The sequence below is a fragment of the Fistularia commersonii genome, chromosome 32 (genome assembly GCF_037954325.1).
Source record: "Fistularia commersonii isolate RoL2024-O1a breed Wild chromosome 32, RoL_Fcom_v1.0, whole genome shotgun sequence".
Taxonomy (NCBI): Eukaryota; Metazoa; Chordata; class Actinopteri; order Syngnathiformes; family Fistulariidae; genus Fistularia; species Fistularia commersonii.
The window spans coordinates 5,972,241-5,993,818 of NC_141315.1; the positions used below are offsets into that span (position 1 = coordinate 5,972,241).

The following is a 21,578-nucleotide window of genomic DNA, read 5'->3' on the forward strand; positions in this document are numbered from 1 at the left end:
TACTGAATGATAAAAGAAAATAGAAAATAAAAACATATTTGAAAGGGACAAACTTAACTTCAAAATTGAGCACATATTGCTATTTCTCATTGGTACACGATTGGTTAAGATTAATTAACTCTGAATAAACGCCAGTTGTGAAGTTATACCGATTAGGCTAATGTCTTAATTGTTTCCAAGTCCGCTACAGTGACTTATTTAATCGAAGGAACGTGTATTGATTTGCTGGACCCATTACAAGACGATTTCTCAGTGACATCGCACAGTTGTGTTCGGAAAGCTCCGCTGCTCTGCACGTAGTTAACAGACAGAGAGGTTTGAACAGGGAAAATATGTTAAATGGTTTTCAAAAATGAGGCCATAAGTAAAAAGCCGCAAAAGCGTTTCGCTCTGCCGGCCACCTCCGGTCGGTCTTACACCTCTGCATATCAGGCACGATGGTCTGCAGACCATCTGACCATTCTGCCGAGACTGCGCTCTCGCATTAGCCAAACGGGGTGTCATAAGGGTGTTAATTAACAAATATTCTGAAATGTATATACCGTCAGAAAACCTATTGGGTTCACACGTCATCGACCTCATCGCTGTCTGTAAGAGCGTCTAGACAGACACCGGCCACAATGAGATGAACTAACTGCGCCCGGGTAATTCAGGGCACACATACATAACTGGCTGTCTAGTTGACCAGGACAATACCCTTCCCCAAAGCTTCTTGCGAATGTGTCCTATAGGAAAAATAAGGATGCCCTGAGCTTCCCCCAAGCTGACATCTCCCATGACCTATTTTCATTATGGCTCATGGCTGGTGACAAGCTGCTGAGTGCTAAATGGAGAAAGGACAATACACACAAGAGAGCACAAACAACGCAATCATTGCTGTTCGGCCAGAATCCGACCTGAGCTAAACGATGACTAATAATAATAGTGTCATTTGAGACTTTTGGTCCAAGTGGGATTGCAGAAGAAGGAGATACAATGCTCAGGGGAGAAGACAGCAGTTTTATTAATAGTTACATGAGGGATATTTTCCACAAATATGGTGGAAAGGGAGTGTTGCTGAGAGGGGGGGGGGGGGGGGGCTCAGATGCTGAAAAGGTCAGGCTGGAGACCACTGAGATGACAAGATGTGAAAAGAGGGAGAACAGGGAGTGAACAGCCTGTAGTCCCGAAAGAACAGCTGAGGCACGTAGGGGTTGAGGGTAAAACGTGACGTGGCGAGATGCTCTGAGGTGTCGGGAGAGGGAAGACAGATTACAAGAAGCGGCAACCCTTTGTCACAAGGCACGGCCCGAGGCTCGCTCCGCGCTCAGAGCTGCACGTCCCCGTAGATTCATCGCACGCAAACAAACAAACAAACAAACAAACGCGGCGTGCAAAAAACTGAATGGCAGCTTATATCGCTGAAGTCCCCTAACAGCGATAGGAGTACATTCTCAAATAGAAACATACAACCCTACGGATTCGCGCACACTGAACAGACAGCTCAATATCTTCCCCATTGTCCATACGTGACATTTTCAGAGCCTTAAGAGGGGGGTATTGGAGTGAAGAGAAGGGGGAAGTTGCTCTCCTCTTCGCTCCTCTCATTAGAATTCTCTCATCAGTCCTCCCCATGGAGCCGGGGCTTGACATGTCAGGGTTTATTAATTGCTCCAGGAAATATTATTGACCTGGACCTTCTGCTCCCTCTCTCCCCCTGCTGCAGTCAGTGTCTCTGCTCTGCTGCCTCCACATTCCTTCGGTGTCCTGCTTGGACAAATTACAGGACACTGCGGCACAGCGTGGAGGCAAAACGCACTGTTTCTTCATTGACTATGCGTTTGGCCCGAGCTTTCTTTTCAGCTGCAGCTGCACCGCACGCACACCTGCAGCCTCTAGGTGAAAAGCACACTGAGGTTTTGCAAGCTGACTGTTTTGGCAGGATTTGTCAAGAAAACCTGTGAAACTCTCTCTGGATGCTTGAACACAAGCATCGATCGGAGACGGTCCTTGATAAACCGCCCTCTGTGGTTTGCTCCCGAGAGAAAATCAGCAGTAATGGTACAGAGTCTCCAAGGGTCAGACGTACACAACTCATTCGATTGCTGCAGGTATATGCACATTTTTCCAGCAATGCATTCGCAGGATGCTGCGTGTTTTAAATCTGTCATGGTGTAACTTGTATTTGCATAATACTGATCTCCGCGAACAACCATAAATGGATGTTGACACAACCCTAATTTGCTCATGTCTATATAAATCGCTGTTGCTATTCATTCATTCTTTCACATACTATGAAAAAGACAAAAAAAAAAAAAAAAAAAAATGAGAATGCAGTTTAGCCAAGAGTGAAATTGAAATGATGGTAACAGAAGCTGGGGACTGATTGACAGTCAATAAAATGAACTGCAAAATATGAATTTGAAAAATAAATATGTTCTTAATAGAGGAAAAATAAGAAAAGAGTATGATACCATCATGATGTCTGCGAGCTACAGGTGGGACGAATCTTTTCACTTTTCTCGTAATTGGGTGAGCTTATAGCTTTCACTCTTGAATTAACAAGTGCTTCTTAGCAGCGCCAAAGCTGCCAACACTGTCATCACCCACCTGTCTCTTGCCATGGCAATAGCTAATCAACATTTTAGTAAAAAACACACTCCTGTTGCTAAAGTAATACTGCTCGCTGTCTAACAAAGCTAAACAGGCTTGTACAAATTATCCACTATCCATGAAATTGGACATTAAGTTGGCTAAATGTAACATTTTACGGTTGTATAGTCATATAAACCGTACTGTCATGTTATAATGTGCTATGTCTCCATCAGTTTGAAGCTATAAACTGCAGCATTTTGATTATAATTTCACAGTATATCACAGTATATATATATGTACACACACACACATATATATGAATAGCACCATTTTTTTGACAACTTTACCAAGATACCAAGGTTCCAAGATACCATGGAAATTAAAGCATGTAGATATCAACTATTAACGTCGCAGAAAATATTGATTTGGAATTAACAGCTCACCAATAATTGATATAAGCTCTGAAAAAGAGAGATTTGTTGTCCCGAAGTTCTCACATTGTAAAAAGTTTCTTTTTTTGTGTGTGTTTTTTTCACAAATGGTGTGCAAATTATCACCTGGGATTTTGTCTTGAGTATGTCTTCTTAACAGACGCCATGGCGAAGCTGGTGAAGGCACGTGCGTGCCTTCCGTGTACGTGCTTGCAAATGTACTAGTGTTTTCTTCACCCTGCATAGTCTTTCGCACTGCTTACAGAAAGCCTCATCCGTTGATGAGCATTGCCAGACCTCAGGGCTTTCCACTGCTACGTGAGAATATACATGCCATTTTTAATTTAAAGCACACCAACACCTCTCACATGCTACATCCTGGAAATTGCATCAATGTTTCTGCATGGCAACAAAACCTGCAGAGACATCAGGTGTAATCTCTTCTCTCAGTTGAATGTGTCCTCTGCCAAACTTGTGCTGTTTAGAGATGTTATTTTGTTTGTTTTTATCAATGAAAGCACATTATTGGGAACAGATGCTTTTTGAAGATTTGAATACTGCGCCATCATGTGGACATGTTAAGCAATACAATAATAGCACTATGTCAGTGCAAATGAATGAACAGGATATGAATGTGTTGTTCCACTGTGACTTCATGAACTTTGCACTGATGGGCACATTCCCGAGTGCTGCAACCGCAAATAAAGAAATATGCTTTAGATCTGTCAATAGCTTTTGTGTTCGATGAATGGTGATATTATCAAGCCGCGATGTTCCCATGAATCTTGACTTTGCAAACATGTCTCTCGCTAAATTAAATATCCCTTTTCGTTTTGTTTGTCCGCAGTCACAATGCTTCCCCTTCTGTTTTTGGTGGCAACCTCAACAACATCCAATTCAACCAGCAATGGAAACCATACAGAAGGTAAGGACAATAACAAGGCTGGCGCAATTTGCGAAGGCAACGAAATTACATTGCTGCAAACAGCAGTCATCACCTTATCCCGGGATACGATTGTTACGCATCTTCTGCTGTGCACGCATCTGCTTGATGATAGCCTTTTCTGCAACCCAGCTATTACCTGATCACAATGAAGGTCGGCAGTCCCAGACTATAATTTACAACTTATGTGAGTCTTATAAACAACACGCATAACCTGGCTGCGTGGTGGTCGCTCTGCAACTGCCGATAGGCCATAATAAGTTGATATTCATCTTCATAGACAATATACTGCCGATGCTAGTTATTAAATCAGGCCAGAGAGAAGATTAAAAGATTTGGTTTTGTCAATTCTAGGCATACACACTTAACTGAAATGCATACATGCAGCCAAGGCTTTGGCCTGCATAAAAAGTCAGCCTCGCTCCGTCTTCCTGCTTTTTTTTTTGTCGACGGCGCTCCCTGACCTCTTGTTTTGCCTCTCCTTCTTCCTCAGGGGACGCTGTATCCACAAGCAATCACATCCTCCCCACTATGTTGGTTCTGTCCCTGCTGCTGCTCATCATCGCACTGCTCTCCTGGTACTTCCTCAGGTAAGAAGCCACCCCCCCCCCCCCCCCCCCCCCGACCCCCCTTCGCCTTTTCCCCCTTCGCCTTTTCCCCCCATACCACCACCGGCCCCCCTCCCGGACCTCGCTGACTGGCCAGAGTCCAAGGCAGAGCTCAGGGTGACAAAACACTTCCTCCTTTTAGTCACCGAGGCGGAGCCCGGTCAGGAAGCTCTCCTAGTCAACTCCCTCTCGTGCTTGTCAAAGTGAGAACCGAGCGGGCCGTGACAGTGGACGTCCACGGACACCAAAAAAGGAATCCAGATTAATATTTAAGACATACCGGGAGTTGAGTTTTATCCTATAACAGCTAATGAGAAAGAATAGCTTCACAAGCTTCAGATGGTAGGATGGATATAACTTTTTTTTTTGTTTTGGGTTTTTTTTTGGCTGCGACACCAGCGTTTTCTCATCCCTTCATTGCATTTTTTTTTTTGTCTCACGCAGGTTAAAAAACCAGAGAAAAGCAGTCGTCACAACTGTTGACAAGAAAATTCCAAATGGCATCCTGGAGGAACAAGGTATTATTCTTGTGAATTTGACGTTGTCGAGGCAGTTAGGCAGATTGGTGACTGAGAGAACGACGGGCTGAAAGATAAAATAGAGAAAGAATGTGGGACAGTTGTGCGAGAGGCTTAACATTTGTGAATTGCGGTTCTTCGACTTCCTGTGCATGTGAGCAAAAACTCAAGTTTGAGATGCACATGTAGCTTCTAGAGATTATCTCTAACAGATAAAGGCAAAGGTGCTGCTGCGGCAGATATTTTGGTTCGGTTTCGGGTTCACTGCCAAAAGGGTGATATATTGACACTCGTCTGTTTGGACTTGACGGCAACGTCACGAAACGGAACAAAAAAATACTTGTTTACACAAGACAGAATAAAGAACTGTCTTGTGAAAATAGTTTATTGAAATTGCGCATATTTGGGTGCGCTTTGTGTGATTTCATGTGTGTTGTATTTTAGAGTTTGGATACAGCACAGAGTCATTATTCACCGCTTTACCACCAGGTCAGGTACTCAAGGTGGAGGTATCAGGAAAATATCACTAACACACACGGGACTCTTTTTAACCTACATTTGACAAATTATGAACACTGACACAATGTGGTATATATTTAGGTGCTGGATAGCGATTCCTGGACTAAATCCTTTCTTTATGATTTTTATTAGCTCCGATGCAGATATTGAATTCAACGGTTCGATGATTGTTCTGACCTCTGAGCTGTTCTGTACGGTAGTTTGATGTGCTGATTATATAACACAAACCCAATCTCAGCCATATCCACAATACCTTATTTTCACTATTTTCTCAATTAAAAGCCAGTGCTTTAAGAAAAGCCAGCAGTGGGGTTGATTTTAAAGAGAATAATACTAATAGTAATAATAGCAATGGAATAAAACCACTTACCAGAAGTACTGTACTGTTGTTTATTTTCCTAAAGTTATCCTGGAGTCTGTAAAATAGTCTAACAGTCTGTCTGACAGACAGAAGTGGGACTTCTGCTGATTGAAACCCCGGCCAATAATTGAGGAAACAGTGCTACACTGTGCAGGAAATACACACAAAAACATTAAGTGGATTCGAAACTAGAATCAGTAGTTTTCTTCCAAACCAAATAACCCACCCTTTCAGTGTGAATTCCTTCTGTGACGTTTAATTCTCTGTGTAATCTCCCCACAGAGCAACAAACGGTGGTCCTTCTCCCCAGATCCCCCTCAGCCTCCAAGACCTACCTACCCCTCCCGGTGGATCACCTGGAGGAGGAGTACCGCCTCCGTTCGGCCGACGACGGCAAGCTCTTCAGGGAGGAGTACAACGTAAGCGTCACCCTCTCTCCTCCCCGCAAAGAGGTCACGGTAACAGGTGGCCATTAGAAGTGAGTCAGTGTTGCATATATCCTGCGCAGTTTGTTGGATTTACAAAAATACCGTTTGCGTCTGACGGACAGACATTTAGCTCAAATCCCAACGGTATGTTATATTTAAAATATGCCCTCATAATACTTTTAAAAGAGGCTGTATCAGCCGAGATATGACAAAAAACATAGAATGCGTATGCATGAACACTGACTCAATGATTCATAGAGTAGGTTAATATAGTTTTCAGTATGTTTATTATTATTTATTCATCACACCTCTCTGGATGCACTGTGTACAGCAAAGTAAGAATTGCAGTATACAGGGAAACACGTTTCCAAACTGTACACATGATGATTAACACTTTGAATCTTGAATAGTGGGTAATAAAGTATCCCATACTACTGTTCTTCTGTATCTATATATATATATATATATATATATATATATATATATATATATTTTTTTTTTTTTTTTTTTTTTTTTTTTTTTCTTAAGGTTCTCAACTTATTATATTACATGTGGTAGATTTTTGTGGTAGAACAGTAATATTTAAATCTAAAATTCAAGCCTTGATATCCTTCCACTTGGTATGTATCAATTGGAATTTAATTTGTAGGCTTGATGACTTATAGAAAAAGCAAACGCTTACACTCATTTCGAAGAGCCCTCACTGAATATACTTTTGTTCATTTGTTTTGCAATTTTTATTGCAATTTTCTTTTTTGGGGGGGGGGATTTTGCCTGTTACTCTCAAAGTCTCCTCGCCATTAAGGACTTGTGAAAGATCTATTACCGTATCACAATGTTCTTGTGCATTTAATCAATTACCTATATTGGCTTGTTTTAGTTCCTTTAGTTGCCTGTTTATAGATAATATATTAAAAATTGTTTTTCATATTTATTATTGTCTTTATTATCATTAAAATATGTAATCTGGATTTTACAAATTGTTATTTTATTCATTTTTTTCCATACAATCCATTATCGAATATATCAGAGTCATAGAAGGCTGTTCATCTTTTGATATTAAAAAGATCCTTTCCAGTCTTGATGATATCTTATCAGTCTAGGAGTCTTGTTTGCGTTTAACAAAACTGAGATCTATAAATGCTTGTCAGTATCTTGTAAGGCATTTATCTGCAGAAAAATTAAAAATGATGTAGAACCAGTAAAATATTCCTACTACATGACTTCAAAATGCCACACATTGATGCAAGGAGTTCAAACTATCCTCAAATCCCTCTGGAAAAAATGTCCAAATAGTGGACTTCCCCGGAATAACAATAACATGCTGCATGTTGATGAGATGGCACAAGATTTGGGTCAATTTTAACCTCATGAGTATTTTAGATTGAGGAAAACTACTGTATGACATGTTCCATGACACACACTGAACAGACATGGGAACATGAAAAAAAAGCCCCATTGCCTATTTATGAATATTACGTAGGATGTGAGTCAAAAATAAAGTGAATTGTTGAGCTGGAGTGTCAGCACAGTCAGAGGAAGAAGCTCTATCATTTCAATTAAGAACTGCAAATTCTGGGTGTCACAGGAAGTGAGCTTTGACACCAAACAATCCAGCACATACAGATCATGAACGGCCAAAACGTTGCTTATAGGACTGATGTGAGGTTATGTAAAACCTTATTGTCTTTTTTGTGCTGCAGTCCTTGCCAGGAGGCCATGCTCAGGGGACCTACGAAGAAGCTAACAAGGAGGACAACAAGGAGAAGAACCGCTACCCCAACATCCTCCCTTGTGAGTGTGCACTCTGTTCTAAAGGACGCACAACCACACCTCAATTTCCTGTACGTGTGTGTGTGTGTGTGTGTGCACGAATGCATGGGCCCTCATGTCTATATGGGGGCGTTATTCTTCCACTTCTGTTAGAGTAGACCCACCCAAATCTGCACATGTATTCACTTACAATGTCAGAACTCTGCCCTGAGACTTCCCCCACCATTCTTCCTATGCACAGCGTCACTTCCTCTAACTCTAGATGTGGGTCACCTGAGCAGCTTCTGAATTATGATCACGATTGTTATCAGCTGACAATTCGGGAAATAGGTGTGTTTGATTTCTCACGATGATTGAGATGAGAGAATCGTTGTCGAAATCATGTTTCTGTGAAAAGCACCCGATGGGTACCACTTGTTGAAGAGATTAATTTCCTCTAATTGTGCAGGGGAGTATCAGAGTAGTTGCTTTTTTTTTTTATTCTGTCCTCTAAAATCTAATCAGAAATTGCCAAAAAACAATTAATACTTCAGATTAAATGTGTAGTGGCCTGCAGGAAAGAAATGCAAATTTACTAAGCAGTCTACAAAAACAAGCAGACAGCAAACTGGAATGCCTGAACTGAATTTGACATAAACCTAAATGTGAGTCAGCTGAAATACAACGTCTACTCATCTTCACAGAGCTGCACAAATATGAGGCTGGGAAGGTAGCAGGCGACGCACTGTCGGTAACAATGGATACAGATAAGATGAGACGTGATGAAAAGAGAAACAAGCAAATATACTGTAGTGTTTTAGTCAGGGAAAAACACACGGTTGACGGTAAAATGTCGGTTTAATGAGCAATAGCTGTCGTTGGCCACAGCCGCAGCACACGAGACTGACATACAACCAGCTGTTCCCGCTCAGTTCCAGGTAAAAAAAATAATAATAAACAGATTTCCTTGCACCCCAAACCACAGCCACAAAATTTCCAGCAACCCCAAAATCATACAGAAAACAAGCATTTACATAAACCCCAACATTCGTGACTCGCTACGATACAATTGGGGGGGCAGAACTACTCGATAAATGCTATTCAGAGAAAAACAGGAAGTCCCTGATAATTTATTAGATCAACAGTCCAGACAGGACTGTGACCCACAAGCCTTTTTTGCTGGAAATCAAAAAGGTTACATTTGTTGTTTAAACGGATTCCACTATTTAGGATGACCATGTAACACTTCTCACACACGGTCACTTAGCAAAAGGTTTTATTTCAAGCAAAAAAAAAAATTTTATCACTGTAAGTGTATTAAACACGTATTCATGCAAATTCAAATTTATACCGTGAACCCCCGAGCTCTTAATTTATCCCAGTTGAGATTAGTCATGGCAGTCATCTCAGACAAGTATGGATTATTGATTAAAAAACATTAGGATTCACATTAACAATAATGAAGGTTTTATTTGCAACTGAACATCTTTCATATGCTTCGCTGACTGTTGTTGCTCTCAATTATTGATTTCCCAACATTTATTGTTCCGTTGCACTTAAAGTAAGCGTGTGATTCAGTAGAGGACTGCTAAAATGACAATCAATGAAAGTCAAATCCATCTATCATCACCCTAAACTCCTGGATTAAATGGACGATGCATTCTGGGCAAGAACACGCCGCCAAAATTGTGAATTACTCCTTGAGCGCTCTCCCATGCACAAGCTTTGATCAGGAAGCAGACAGCGGTCTGGGTTTTTGTTGCAACGGAATATAATATCCTTTGTTATTTTCATCGATAGACGATCATTCCAGAGTGGTGCTGACTCAGCTGGAAGGAAATCCCTGTTCGGACTATGTGAACGCTTCTTACATTGATGTGAGTTCCAAAATAAGTCTTCAAACATGCAAACAGGTGCACACATCGATGTTCAGATGTATACATTTGTGATATAGCCGGGGCTTAGTCGTGCTTTCGTCGAAAGATGTTATTTTACAAGGATCTCTGTTATTTTACAGGGCTACACGGAAAAGAACAAATTTATTGCAGCACAAGGTAATATGTGCATGACGTACACAATAAACTGTTTTACTGCATCTATAAACAATTCCTTTGGCTGATTTTTTTTTTTTTCTTGTTTATTTGTCCTTCAGGTCCTAAAGAAGACACTGTTGCAGATTTTTGGAGGATGATATGGGAGCAAAAGGTGGCAACGGTTGTCATGCTGACTAATCTCAAAGAAAGAAAAGAAGTAAGTGTTTTCCATCCTCTCCCATGCCTCAAATTTGTTGTTTCCTGTATAACAAGAACAACAGGGCAACAGGAAGAGCAAAAATTTAATGTATCTGAATGTTTTAGAGTAGCTGGCAACATAATGGGTTATATTAATCATACAAAGCAGTATCTGTATGACCTAGCGTAGCATTTTAATGAGTGCTTTCCCCTTCTGAGTCATTCTGAAAGAGGCTAAATGACTTGGAGCTTGAAACGTGTCACGATGAGGTTCAGTAGAGGTAAAGCCAGACAGAAATGTTCTTTTAAATTCTTGATTTATTAAATCATGGTTGTCACCTCTGCCCTCAGGACAAGTGTCACCAGTACTGGCCGGATCAAGGTTGTTGGACCTATGGGAATGTCAGGGTGGCTGTCGAGGACTTCACCGTGCTGGTGGACTATACCATCCGCAAGTTCTGTATACAATATGTGAGTGTCGTGAAGTACTGTGCAGTTTCGTGATTTGCACAAAGACGCTCTGTGAATAACATTTTTGAAGTTAAATATATGATGACCTGTTGTATACTAGTCATTTTAAAGCGCTTTGGTCCGGAGAAGTAACACTGAGCCCAAATTTTTCCTCTGTTTTAGTGTAAAGGAGGTAAACAGGTAAATTATAAAAATCTTAATATGTAATGAAATGTTCGTCTAAAAAAATACATGACAAATTAATATTAAAAATGAATGTTAAAAAAGGATGGATGAAATGACACCCTAGAATATTGAGGAGTCAAAAGAGAAAATCTTATCACTGTGGGAAAATTTGCCACTAGAATATTATTAGAAAAGTGATTGATAGCATGTTTAAGAGGAGTATAATGTTTACAAGGCTAATGGTGGCTACTCTGGTTCTTAAAGCAATCTTTTTAAGTTTGCCCGTTTTTTTTTTGCTATCGTTTTTGTGTTTTTTATAGAAATAAGAAAAGAAAAGATCGTTTTAACAATGTCACTAGACGTTTTTTCATCGAAATATAATTTTGTTTTCAACTTTTGAAGCAAAAATACATTGCAAAGTTACTTTTTCATTTTTTCCTTTCCCGTTTTTTTTTAAACCCTCCATATAAACCCGCAGATGCATGTGAGGAAATAACGCACCGGCCGCACTAACACAAAGATTTGATTTCAGGCGGGGGGCCACAAAATATTGTTCTGAGGACCGCAATCGGCCCGAGTCTGCAACCTTTGTTTTAAAGTTTTCTGTGAAAAGCCGGGTGTAGTTTTAATCTAGGGTCAGAGTTACAGAGCTTGCTTTTAAAAAGAGCTTAGAGCTGCAGGAGGTTTAAAAGAAATCATAATAATGGCAAATATTGGAAAATAATTAAGAGACTGAATACTTACTTAAGGCTGAATACATTATTTTACACTTTATAAGTGTTCTGTGATATCACACGCCCGCGCCTTTTCCTACCCATGCCCAGTCACCCAATTGAGTTGGCATATTTTGAAAAGAAAAATTAAGCATCGGTCTCAAATGCCTCATTTTGTCAGCAAGGAGGAATTATTGTATGATTGTAGAATAATTATATACCAGTACAACAATAGAAAAAATTAGTTATTGTATACGCACTGATGACGTGAACGATGGTTCAGGGTTGTCGAAATCATCCTTGATTTTATTTTAATTGTGCCACGGCCTCTTTGCAGCAAGCTAGCGATGCCGCTAAGACTCCGCGCCTGGTTACCCAGCTCCACTTCACCAGCTGGCCCGACTTCGGAGTTCCCTTCTCTCCCATCGGCATGCTCAAGTTCCTCAAAAAGGTCAAGGCGGTGAATCCGACTTTTTCCGGGCCGATCGTGGTCCACTGCAGGTGCCAGATGTTTGATTTCCTTTGTTTGCTTTAATTTGCTAAGGCTTCTCTATGGTGACAAATAATTGCCGGCTGAGAAAACTATTTTGCGTGTTTGTTATGAAGATAAATCGCCATTTAAGGCTGGAATTAATTTGAGAGAGCACAGAAATGCATGCATCGAAAAAAAAAAAAAAAAAAAAAAACGTGGCTCCCTGATGTGTGCAAAGCTGGGGTTCAATCAGTCTGTGGTTTGTTTTATGTCTCCGCAGTGCCGGCGTTGGAAGGACAGGAACCTTCATCGTAATAGATGCCATGATTGATACGATGCACACGGAGCAGAAAGTTGATGTGTTTGGTTTCGTCTCTAAGATACGGGAACAGCGCTCGCAGCTCATTCAGACAGATGTGAGTGGGAGAACAAACGGGTTAACTCTTTGCGTTCACACGACGCAATGTTTTTCATTTTTCATCGAAGCGCCATCTGTTCAAGGGAAGTGTGGGAACTGCTTGAGATTGTTTCAAGCCACTTTTGTGAATGTTTTGAAATAATTGAGATAAAAAGCTTGGTTATCTCTACATGACTGTCTCAGAAAATTAGAATATTGTGATAAAGTTTTTTATCTTCTGTAATGCAATTACAAAAACAAAAATGTCATACATTCTGGATTCATTACAAATCAACTGAAATATTGCAACCCTTTTATTGTTTTAACATTGCTGATTATAGCTTACATCTTAAAAAAACTCAAGAATCCTATCTCAAAATTTTAGAATATCATGAAAAAGTATTTTTTGTTTTTTTTAATTGCATTACAGAAGATAAAGAACTTTATCACAATATTCTAATTTTCAGAGACAGTCCTGTGAATGCGTTTGTGTGCAAAATTAAGTCGCGCCAACCACCTCCAGGGACGGTCGGGAGTTTGACCGGTTTCTTTTATTTTCCGTCACAGATGCAGTACTCGTTTATCTACCAGGCTCTGCTTGAATACTACCTCTATGGAGACACGGAGCTGGACGTGTCCTCCCTGGAAGGACATCTGCACAAACTGCACAACACCTTTACGGACGGTGACCGAGTCGGACTGGAGGAGGAGTTTAAGGTAAGTCATTAGATTTATTGCTGTATTTATAAGGAGACACACCCAGGCTTGAGTACTGTGTGTGTAAATATGTATTTTGTATTACAATATGAACCTTCTTAAATCACTGACAATGTAAGAAAATCTGTATTTCTTCGAGAAAATCCCATTTAAAAGGAAAGGCTCAATGCTTTCTTTGTTATTATTAACAAACCAACCATGAAATCAACTTCACTCTCAATTAATCACTCAGATAGGGGAAAAAAAATAAACATATTTTATCATTTTACTATCAAACATTGCGATGCAAATGAGGTTTGAACCATTTTTGTTGTTGTTTATCAGCGGCCATTTATTAACTTGTCTGAAATTGCATCAAAATAAACCACAGATGTCTGCACGTCTTTAACATTTGTGGTGATCTCTGCTCAGAAACTGACCAACATGCGGATAATGAAGGAGAACATGAGGACCGGGAACCTTCCCGCAAACATGAAGAAGAACAGAGTCCTGCAAATTATTCCATGTAAGAAATTTCTCATTTGACATCTGAGATGAGCGGCACGGTGGCGCAGCGGTTAGCACTCTGGTTCTATTCTGACAAGGGGACCTTTCAGCACGGAGTGAAATCTGAGATCTCAAATTTTGAACGTCACAATATGTTGTCGGTCACGAACGCGCTTTTTGTGTTAATCTATACATGATGATAGTTTCTTGTTAAAATTTTTGTTTCAGACGACTTCAACAGAGTGATTCTTTCAATGAGAAGAGGTCAGGAGTTCACGGATTACATCAATGCTTCATTTATAGATGTGAGCAGAAGTTCGTCATCAAACATTTTTCTTTCCTGTCGCACATGCTACCTCAAATGTTGTAAGGATAAAGTTGTTCCTCTTATTTTTTTATATAACTCAGGGCTACAGACAAAAAGACTACTTCATCGCCACGCAAGGCCCACTGTCACATACAGTGGAGGATTTTTGGAGGATGGTGTGGGAGTGGAAATGCCACTCGATTGTCATGCTCACTGAGCTCCAGGAGAGGGAGCAGGTAAGCCACAGTAAACTAAAGAACCCAAAGTGTGATAGTACCGTTTTTTAACACATTCATCGCCTTTTCATCCATTTATTCTAATGTTTTATCTTGGGTTTTACAGGACAAGTGTTGCCAGTACTGGCCAACAGAGGACTCGGCCACCTATGGAGATTACACAGTAGAGCTGAAGGGAGACACTCTGTGCGACACCTTCAGTCTACGAGACTTGGTACTCACCTTAGTCCCGGTAAGAAAACAAACCTTCCCTAAAGCTGTTCGTGAAGCAGAAGTCGATCATTTGACCATTTGAATAAAGTTGCCTCCGTTGTCCTCTGTATGTAATTCCCCTCAGCACCTATGATTGAAAAGGAAAATTACCATTCTTTTCTGAATTGCAACTAAACATGATTGCTGTACCAGTAAGAATTTATTTGCACTTCATTTAATAATAACATTTAAATTTCAAATTTGTACCCTTTTCACTAATATTATTGCGAATAATACTACAATATCTTATAATGGAGTAATTTTTTTTTTTTTTTTTTATAATATCAAAATAGCTGATTGTAACATTCAAATGCCGGTTTTCCAGTTGGTGGTGAAAAAGCTCTTAATGTTAGAAATTGATGTGTTTGTATCAAATTTTTCTCAAGTGCTGAACCTTACTGCCCAGCACATTTCAGTGTTTCATTAAGACAGACTTGTGGGTCAGACATGAGTTGGTGCAGTTTTAGCATATCATTTTACAGTGTCATAATTTTTACAGCAATAGAGACTTATATAATTGTCTTGTGATGAAGTTTGAAAGGGCGAGTATATCAAGATAATCCAACCTGCTCAGGGAAGTGTGCCAGGCAAGCCATCTTAAGGATCATAAAGCGGATACCTTCCATCTCTTATATTTCATTAAATTCGACCCGCGTCACCTTTTCGACGCTCGGCGGTTCATTCATGCTTCCAGGAGAACCGCATCGTTCGTCCATCTACTTTACACTTAACCTACACTGACATTGCACTTACCATTATGCGTCCACGCGTTGATCGTAAATCATTTTTGAGAGGTATTATCGTCTCTCGTCTGCCTGTATATGTCCTCCCAAAGGAGAAGCAAACGAGAGTGATCAGGCACTTTCACTTCCACGGCTGGCCGGAAATCGGCATCCCGGCCGAGGGGAAAGGCATGATCGACATCATCGCCTCAGTACAGAGACAGCAGCAGCAGTCTGGGAACCATCCCATTGTCGTACACTGCAGGTATCTTCTCGCCACTCTTTTCAATACACGTATCATGTTATTGTATTCAATTTACTAAAATGTCATAATAAAGAAAACAAAAAATAGTGAAGCGTTATTTTTTTTTTTTTTTTTTTACTTTTAAAGCAGCTATTTTTATAAAATCATGTTTATTTAGACTGGCAACCGTTGTTTCGGTTTAACACGGTTTAGTTGCAAAGCATAGCATTGGAATCAGTTGAAGTTTTTCCATTTAGTATTTTGAAGCACCTATAAAAGTGTAACTGCAATAAATATCCATTCAATATAGTTTATCTTTAGTCTGATTTATTCATTTCTATTTCATTTCATTCTTTACCGAACGGAGCAACTGAGAACATTTCATTTCCCATGAGATCAATAAAGTATTTCTTATTCTGATTCAATGATGTCATCTGTAAAAGAATAAGATGAACACCTTTTTGAAGGTTATCTTCATAAGATAGTGACGCCGTAATGTCGCCATTGATCAAGTGAGGAGTTAAATAGCTGCCTGCTGCAATGGGATGTTTGTCTTTGTGTATTGCAGCGCTGGGGCCGGGCGGACAGGTACGTTCATTGCACTGAGCAATATCTTGGAGCGGGTCAAAGCAGAGGGTTTGCTGGATGTGTTCCAAACTGTGAAGAGTTTACGGATGCAGAGGCCTCATATGGTTCAAACTGTGGTAAGTATTAGCAGACGTTAATACTTGAAATAGATTAAAAGTGGTCAAGGGCTGCGCCAACTTCCTGGGACATATATGTTTTATTTTTAATTCAGATAGTAGGATGGAAAGATTAACGTTGTCTTTGGAAGACATCCCTTCCTGCGGTCGGCCGAATCCCGGAGACAAATGCTAATCAGATAAATAACAATTTAAACTGTTTACTACTGTAATTTACGGACTATAAGCCGCTACTTTTTTTCGCCTGCTGTCAACACTGCAGCTTAAACAATGATTCGGCTGATTTATAGATTTTTTTTGTGGGCTAACGGGCTTCATACCGCCAAAACATTTAGCCTCGTCACATCGGACCCGTGAAATTCTGAGGCTGTTCAAGTCCGACGCTGAAGAAGACGAGCGTAATGGTTTTAGTTCGCACGAGGAAGAAGAAAATAGCGATCAGCTGGAGTAGGACAAAGTGGGGATAGAAAATGGATGGATCGATGGACTTTTCCATGTGTTATTTATTATTAATCTTTTTCATCAGCCGTGTTACAGGCAATGCTCAGAAAAAAGCATTTCCAGTATGTATTTTGGATTGTTACCGGTATGTATTCTAATAAAAGTTAAAAAAAAATAAATAAATCCGCGTAACATCTTCCTGTGTAAATGTCTCATCTTACAACGTGGATACCTGCAGCTTCTAGACAAGTGCAGCATATATATGTACACATATATTCATTTATTTATTTTTAGCCGGTGCGGCTTATATTCAGGCGCGCTCAATAGTCCGGAATTTAAAGTACATTGAGCTCTTATATATTAGTCGATGTTTGTCAGGAAAAAAAAAAATCCACTTTTATTTTTGCTTTGAAAATTGCTAAGCTGCATTAATTCATAAGTGGTGTGTCTGTGCAGATAAGAGAAGGTGTCTTCCTGCTTGTAAATCAGGATCCCAGAGAAAATGTTGGCGTACCCCTTTGAAAGCATCCCCTCATCATAGTTCCTGCATTGCAATTAATACTGATATGCCGACTCATAAATCTATTTTCTATTGTCTCTCCACAGGAACAATATGACTTCTGCTACAGGGTGGTACAAGACTTTGTCGACATTTTTTCAGACTATGCCAATTTTAAATGACGAGATTTGCCTTAAAACCTGATTTTTAACATTGTTTTCTAAAACTGATTTGTCAGTTTTATGTGTTTCTTTAACTCGGTCAAATGATCTATTTTGCTATGCACTTGTCCCAACGTGAACTAAAACTCCATTGTCATTGTAATATACTGTTTCTGAGTGGATACATATGTAAATGACAAAAAAAGAAAAAAAAATAGATTAATAATGTATATTTCACAACATGTATGATAATTATTTCGTCTTGAAATGAAGGTTCCGGTTTGGTCTCTCGTTTCAGTTTTGTTTGAATGATATTGTACTTTAAATGTTTATGGGGTATTTTGCCTTGACCGCATTTTAAAAAGTTGCTCTTGTAAATGTATTTATGTATTGACGAGGACACTCCATTCTGGAGTTTGGGGGGGCACAATACAGGAATGTTACTTTATTTATGTAAACATACATTTTCCTTTTTTTTTTTATTTGGGTCACTTTTGAAGAAAAAATTGTTTCACTCTTGTTTGAAACAATCTTATCCTGACCGGTCCTCCAGCTATATTTCCATAATGAATGTGAAATCCTTTTCAAAAGATATATATCTCTATATATATACGTATATACATAGCCAGAAAGTGAAATCAGTTTTCAGCCGTGTAGAAAACAAAGTAATGCAACAGAATGGTAGATGGAATATGAAACCAGACAGAGGTTTCATAGTTATGAAAGAATAACCATCAGAATGACCATTGAAACTTGTTTTGTACCTCAGAAAAAGATATTTTACCGCATTTAACATGGATGTACTGCAGTCGGCCTTGTGTCTTCAGACAGCGAAAGCATTTTGCTTAAATGACTGCACATTAAAAAGCACATATAACTAAGCCTTTTTTGCCAAAAATCTGCAATATTTAAGATATGTTTATAAATGCTTCATGTGTATTTGAGATTTCTTTTTTCAGTCTGTGCCACATGTACTTTTTTATGACATGGAAAAGTAACACAGCCCTAAGTTTTAACGCAGAACGTGGGAGGTTCCAAAAAGTATTTAATCGTGGTCAATAAATGCAGTAAGAAGTGGCTTTGTCTGATGTGATTTCAGCACATCCCCCCGTCAGATGGAAAGTTATTTTAATTCACAGGACCAAAAAATGCTCGAGTGGCAGCTCAATGCCAGAATAATAACTAAAGTAACACCATCCACAGGGGGTTTTCGACGTCGGAGCCCTGGCCGCGGTCCTACACATTCTTCGGTTTGCTTACTTAGTCTTACTTGGTTTACTTCACCTGTTATCCGCGAGACACTAGATGTTTGCAAGAGGCGTAATGTCGTTTTGCCGGAAAAAATACAAGTTTCTTCATCTATACCAAAATAAAATACAAATATACCACTCTTTCACTTTGATTGACAGAGACCTCTGGTAAGCCCGCCTCCACTTTGAAAGCCGCCTGACACAAATCACTTTAAATCTTTCAAGGAATGAGCTCTTGCTTCAGCCCCCGATTTCTGCTTTTCTTGGCAAGCGTTGGAACAGTGTTGTTGAGTCAAAGTAACCCTACATGTAAAATAGCTTCTTGGTGCGTTTCTCCCGAGATCTTAACCAAACATTTGGAAGAGTTTGATCACAGTTTTGCTTTTATCCTCAGTGAATTGCGTGGTTTTGTTGATGCTGTATGTAAATACTACATGGCAAAGTGCTAACATTGTAAAAGTTGCTGATCAAAGAATTGTGTGTGTGTGTGTGTGTGTGTGTGTGTGTGTGTGTGTGTGTGTGTGTGTGTGTGTGTGCCTGTGTGCGCACTCCCTTTTTGTGGCAGATGTGAGATGCAGGTGATACTAAGACTAAACAAACCATTTTGCCATGACTACTTTTCTGTTTATATTTTTGTTTAAAGAAAAATAAGAAGGGTCTTTTTTAATAGTATTTCTCTCCCTCTCTATTTCTAACTCTATTTCCATCTCTCTCTCTCCCTGTCTGGGTGGCCAATCACTTGAAATGCAAGTTGCAACATTAAATTCAGTTTGAAGTGGTTTTGATGGCAGGTTCTTTCTCATTACTTTCAGTCTCCACTGATATCACACATATCATCAACCACAGTGATCTTGCTTGAATGTGACACAGACACGTACGCGCCCTCTTTCTGATCATTTGGATATTAACTAGGCCTCTTTCGATCCCCAGCTTCCTTTTTAACAGTTTCGTTTTCGTGTGGCTGCTGCGCAACTCTTACTTAACAAGCCCAATGCATTCGTTGTTTTGCGTTTTTTTGTTTCTCTGGATTTATCGTTCAATTTGTTGAAGCATTCTAAAGACAACCAGCAATTTCTGGAGTTTTGTTATTATTTCTAGAAAATGAATGCCATTATCAGGTCGATGGCAAAACCTGATATGGTTCTCCCTGGAGAAGCTGGATTCCGTGGCGTCCTCTGGGTTCTCCTTTCCTCTCGCAAGTCTAGAATCATGCTAAATCACCCAAATATATGAATTAGACTCTAATTCATATGTTATTGGAAAAATAAAATATGTTTTTTTTTTCAAAATTCAAGACATAGGTATATGTTTTACTGGTGCACAAAATGAACTGTGCATGAACATCACACAAAACAGGATTTTCACACAAAAACATAATAATGAATAGGAGGGAATAAGGAAATGATCCCTTGGTTTTGACGGTGCTGGACTAGAATTGCTCAACTTGGCAAATCATGCAGTTAGGACCCAGATTCCCATCACGTTCCATTATACATATGAATCCATATTGTACTTTTTTTTTTTTTTTGCGCGCGACATAATTACTATGGAGAGATTTCGTCTTGCTATCTTCTGAAGTCAGTATCTCTATTTATATTTATATATTTATAATCATATTTATTTTCCTTTTTTGTTGACATTATATCCGCTATGCTGCTGTGACAAGGGAAAAATGTATCCGTTTCACAGACGTCTTCCATTTTTCAAATATCTGTTTAATGGTATGCATATACTGTTCATGGATGAAGGCATTATCTTTCCTAAATTTGACACGACTACCTGTGGTGGTGACACATGTTGCCAACAGGCGGCAGTATGACTCAATCTTTATCTTGATGAAAAATTATTAGAATAAGGGAGTAAAAACTTCCCAGTACCTAGACATGGATAACTAATTCCTTGACTTGACTTCCTTGTATAGGAATTGAACTGTTTCCCATCATACAAAATCCAGGGAACTGAGAGAGTATTAGAACTGATTTACAGAGGGTTAATACCGTCAAATTAAAAATAAATTGAAAAAAAAACTCCAGTCTAGGTGGATACAAATTTAACTAGATCTCCACTCTGCGGGAAAAGATCTCTGCGCAAAAAGTCTCTCACATTACTTGGTATTATCATTAAAAATACACATCTTAGACACAAGGCAATGTATATATATCTATATAGTTGAACGAACATAAAAAAAATTCTATTTAGACTATGTCAATATGTTAAAAGAAGAGAAGAAATTGAATTTGAAAACATTGTTTGAGTCAAAGAAAAATATTTTTTCCAAAAAAGGGCCTCCTCATATATCCTCATCAGCTAACAATGTTAATGCTGTCCCCTGTTCTTAGTTTTTGCCAACATAAAGCTTTTTCCTCATGTGATTGTCATCCCTCAATAACACAGAGGATAAGATCTAAGCTATTTCTGCCAAAACAGCAACAAAAAGCGTCTTTGTTGACAATTTCCACTTCCTCAGCAACAGAGTACCATGGTGACGCTCTACAGCAGGAGCGGCAGAGGCCCAAAAACAGCCAGCGCAAGTTAAGAGGTCAAATGATTTATATGAATTATGTATCAACCCTGAAGGATTCTCTCGCTTCCCCTAACCCATTCCGTTTTTTTCTGTCACAAGGCTTTTCTTTCTGATGTTCTATAGAACATGTATCGCCATTTTGACCTCTGCTCTGACCTTCAGTCCCCTGCAGCTTGAAAAAAAAAAAAACGCATTAGGAGCGATTTACTATGTGTGTCAGACAAGCTCTATCCACGTGGCCTGTCATGTCGAGCCCAACAGGCCAACGTCACTCCCACACCCTCCGGTACTTTCTTTTCTTCATGAGAAATTAAGATTTCATAACAAGTTTCATTAATACTCTGGATGAATTACTCATCTCTGTGAGTAAACATCCCGGCGTCATAAACGTGCTTTTCTATTGGCTAAAACTCAAGTTACCCCAAAACGGTAAATCCTGCATCATTTGCGCT

General features: G+C 39.5%; 1 protein-coding gene across 2 annotated transcripts in view; it reads left to right on the plus strand.

Moving 5' to 3' along the window:
• The window catches only part of ptprea (protein tyrosine phosphatase receptor type Ea), a 60,240-nt gene extending 41,811 nt beyond the window's left edge, over positions 1 to 18,429 (plus strand). Inside the window, exons 3-21 of one of the 2 annotated variants that reach the window (XM_086139610.1) lie at positions 3,853 to 3,930; positions 4,442 to 4,538; positions 5,001 to 5,074; positions 6,237 to 6,373; positions 8,086 to 8,176; positions 9,935 to 10,011; positions 10,152 to 10,188; positions 10,287 to 10,384; positions 10,717 to 10,836; positions 12,052 to 12,215; positions 12,467 to 12,602; positions 13,151 to 13,300; positions 13,712 to 13,805; positions 14,015 to 14,091; positions 14,195 to 14,329; positions 14,436 to 14,561; positions 15,417 to 15,568; positions 16,116 to 16,251; positions 17,299 to 18,429. In XM_086139610.1, coding sequence (XP_085995736.1) covers positions 3,858 to 3,930; positions 4,442 to 4,538; positions 5,001 to 5,074; positions 6,237 to 6,373; positions 8,086 to 8,176; positions 9,935 to 10,011; positions 10,152 to 10,188; positions 10,287 to 10,384; positions 10,717 to 10,836; positions 12,052 to 12,215; positions 12,467 to 12,602; positions 13,151 to 13,300; positions 13,712 to 13,805; positions 14,015 to 14,091; positions 14,195 to 14,329; positions 14,436 to 14,561; positions 15,417 to 15,568; positions 16,116 to 16,251; positions 17,299 to 17,373 — 2,049 coding nt within the window. In that variant the 5' untranslated portion in view covers positions 3,853 to 3,857 and the 3' untranslated portion in view covers positions 17,374 to 18,429. Of the gene's footprint in view, positions 1 to 3,852; positions 3,931 to 4,441; positions 4,539 to 4,749; positions 4,899 to 5,000; positions 5,075 to 6,236; positions 6,374 to 8,085; positions 8,177 to 9,934; positions 10,012 to 10,151; positions 10,189 to 10,286; positions 10,385 to 10,716; positions 10,837 to 12,051; positions 12,216 to 12,466; positions 12,603 to 13,150; positions 13,301 to 13,711; positions 13,806 to 14,014; positions 14,092 to 14,194; positions 14,330 to 14,435; positions 14,562 to 15,416; positions 15,569 to 16,115; positions 16,252 to 17,298 lie in introns of those variants that run through there. The other variant, XM_086139611.1, reaches the window with a different exon arrangement.
• Positions 18,430 to 21,578: the final 3,149 nt, after the last annotated feature.